The sequence below is a fragment of the Austrofundulus limnaeus genome, unplaced genomic scaffold (assembly GCF_001266775.1).
Source record: "Austrofundulus limnaeus strain Quisiro unplaced genomic scaffold, Austrofundulus_limnaeus-1.0 Scaffold46, whole genome shotgun sequence".
Taxonomy (NCBI): domain Eukaryota; kingdom Metazoa; phylum Chordata; class Actinopteri; order Cyprinodontiformes; family Rivulidae; genus Austrofundulus; species Austrofundulus limnaeus.
This window is the reverse complement of record NW_013952448.1, coordinates 1884218-1887494: the sequence shown is the minus strand read 5'-3', so window position 1 is coordinate 1887494 and position 3277 is coordinate 1884218. Positions and strand designations below refer to the sequence as shown.

General features: G+C 37.5%; 1 protein-coding gene across 1 annotated transcript in view; it reads right to left on the bottom strand.

Annotated features, from left to right (window-relative positions):
* slc12a4 (solute carrier family 12 member 4) overlaps positions 1-3277 on the bottom strand; it is a gene marked incomplete in the record, with an annotated part of 19283 nt that overhangs the window by 6622 nt on the left and 9384 nt on the right. Inside the window, 5 exon segments of the mRNA XM_014007979.1 lie at positions 17-181; positions 369-583; positions 795-1036; positions 2319-2449; positions 2831-2885. Of these exon segments, the coding sequence (XP_013863433.1) occupies positions 17-181; positions 369-583; positions 795-1036; positions 2319-2449; positions 2831-2885 (808 nt within the window).

The following is a 3277-nucleotide window of genomic DNA, read 5'->3' as shown; positions in this document are numbered from 1 at the left end:
CATTTATATATAGTACCTGTTGCAGATGGGAAGAAGATCCCAACCAGAAGTGTGAAGGATGTAGCGATGTCTGCTGTCACGTAGTTGATGAAGTTCTCCATGGCGCTGTGACCATCCACAGACGGAAGCCCCGCCTTTTCTAAGATCTCTCCTTTCTGCAGGTAGTTGCTCCACATGTTTTCTGTTGCATTAAAGAAAATGTGTTTTTATTTATTTGTCTCAAGATTGGATCACTGATAAATTGTGATCCAAAGCATTTCTCAGTTCATTACAAGTTACATTTAGCAGTTCAATTGGGCCTTTTTAAAAAAAAAACGTTTTTGTATTAGGTATTTTAAACTGCACAGACGTTAAGATGTTAGATTAACCTCTGGCAATCCCACTGCTCAGTCCAGGGATGCCCTGTATTTCTGTCACGTTATTCTGGATAAAGTAGTCATCACACTGAGCACTGCTCATGTTCCCAGGTAGGCAGAACCTGTCCCACAGCTGACTGGGTACTGTCGTGTTTCCCATCACCACGGTTTTGGCACACACATCAAAACGATCTCTCACCAAAGTCCTGTTACCCAACATGCAGATCCTGCAGAAATAAAACAGGGAGAAGTTTTAATCACTAATGGCAAAGCACGAGGGGGAGGGGGGGTTTACAAAGCAAATTAATACTATCATATGCAATACAGCAGTGCAAAATATGTCCTCTTTTGTCCTAAAAAAACTAATTTCACATCAAAGCTCCTAATAGTTCACACCACATCCTGCGCAGACAGCATGTTTATTTTTACAGCACTTACGGGAATTCAGGCGGATGAGTCATGGACTTGATTGCCCCGGCATAAATGGAAACAATTGAAATAATGACACAGGCCAGGAAGAGGGAGGCAAACTTGTTCACATATTTGACCCCAACAAAAACGACCACGGCCATCAGGCTGAGGCACAGGGAGCCATACACTCGCATGTTGTTCAGCAGGGCACTGTCATTTCCAAGGGGCTCAGTGGGATGGAAAATGGCTGCTTGAGGGACCAGATATTTCTAAAAGGAGACATTACAACAAGCAAACTGCTTTTACACATCACATTGGCTTCATGCATGGGACTATCTTCACAACACATCATAAAGTGAGTATACRTTGCTGTTTACTATCAATTAAATGTAAGATGAGTCTTATTGATTTGCCACTCAGTACTCAGAACTTCCAGTAAGAATTGGGTCATTTTAACAGTTTGTAGCCTATGCTGGACCTACAGTAGGAATTCAGTGGAAGTCAGTGAATATCCAGCTGGTTTGGATGTTATCAGTCCATTAAATGGTCGTTATTAGCAGTTATCAGTCCCAAAGATTGGCTTCAGACTGTTCCGACAGTGCCCCCTAGTGGGTTACCAGTGCCATATAGGTTGGAATGCAACAATCTGCTACCCCTGGAGTCCGGTCTACTTTATCGTAGCCCATGTCATTTTCTCTAAAATTAACCTTAGTGGTTTTATGCCTCATATTAACCAGATTGCATTAAAAAACCTCAATGGTTTTATGCCTCATATTAACCAGATTGCATAAAAAAACCTTAGTGGCTTTATACCTCATACTAACCAGCTGAAAGTCTGAAACCATTCTATGGGATGGAGAACCCACTAGGCGACACAGTCGGGACAGTGTGAAGCCAGTCTGAAGCCAAATGGCACTGATAATGGCTAATAACGTCCATTTAATGGATGATAACATCTGAAGCGGTGGAACATCCAACATTATTTATTAGTGCTATTTTTATTATTATTATTTTTGAACAGGATTGTTTTGTTCTCGCTCCATTAAAAATGTTATATATTTGGGAAATAAATATTTTCAACATTCTCAACCTCAAAAATCTATTGAATCTTTTTATGTGGTTTTCTTCCTCTTCTGCTGGTATGTAACACAAAAAACTTCACACTGTTTAAGTTGTGGCAGAATTTGTTTATACACTGTAAAACAAAAAAGTTGTTAGCAAAAACAAACAAAAAACCTGGCATTACCTTTATCCAACTGTACTCAGAATATATAATTTTAAATATTAACTTAAACTGTAAGTTTAAGGACAAAGTGCTGTAATTTTGCTAAACTTTGTGCACCTCCAGCTATCAGGTTATTTATTTATTCAGCCAGCTCCCTCTTTTGATCCAAGCTCCTAAAGACCTCTACATCTTTAAATTAATTATAAGATTGTTTAATAATGTTAATGTCTATATTTTTGAATGCACACAACATAACACATAACATTTGGATAACATAAAATGTGGGGTTGCAATGCAAAAGGCAAAATAGCATTTTGTAAACATACCAAGAAGATTTCAATAGCGCCTAAAATGTACATGGCAGATGCAAAGGTGGTGCCCAAGTAAAAGCACAGTCCCACAGCACCTCCAAACTCTGGACCAAGTGAGCGTGAGATCATGAAATATGCCCCTCCAGCTGTGAAAAACAAGAACAGCTGTCAACAACATAGGACGCTTCTGGCAATTCTTCAGTTATTTTTATTTATTTATTTTTTTTACTCTGAACTTTGAAGACAATATCAAATTATGTTGGTTGAAATTAGCAAAATTTGCTTTAGATTTTCCGAATTCACCTTTCAGATGATGCAACAAAATAATTCCCACAAAGTTGCATTCAAAATTTCCCAAAAATTACTTCATAACATAGGTTGAATTCGCTGGAACAGAATGAGTGAATCACCACAATCATTTTATATTAAAGAGACCGGTTCTCTTCAATACAATATTGATCATTTAAATATTATATTAGGGTCTGTTCAATATAATGAACAGACAGGTAATGCATGCGCTCTATTACCTGGAACAACACCATTAGTAGCAATGGCACTCATGGATATGGCAGTCAACATAGTCTGTACCAGAAAGAATAAAATATGGTTATTAACACAGAGAATACACCACTGGCCAAGCTAACAATAATTAATATGATCTCTATTTTAATTAACATGTGTAGCCTGGGAGTCTACTTGTTCATGAAGAACAAAAACTGTAGCACATGTATAACATCTTTTCAAATTAGCATACCACAGTTAATTCTGATTTTCAATATATGTCTGTTTTTGTTGTCCTCACTTCTATGTTTCTCCCCCCACAACCCTATTGTTCAATTTGTCTGCATTATTGTAATTTTTATATGACTGTTCTGTACTCCACATTTCTGTTTCTCCTACACACTACCCTTATTATCTGTATACAGTATGTATCATATGTATCTACAGTTTTTTTTTACTTTTTACTGTTTTCT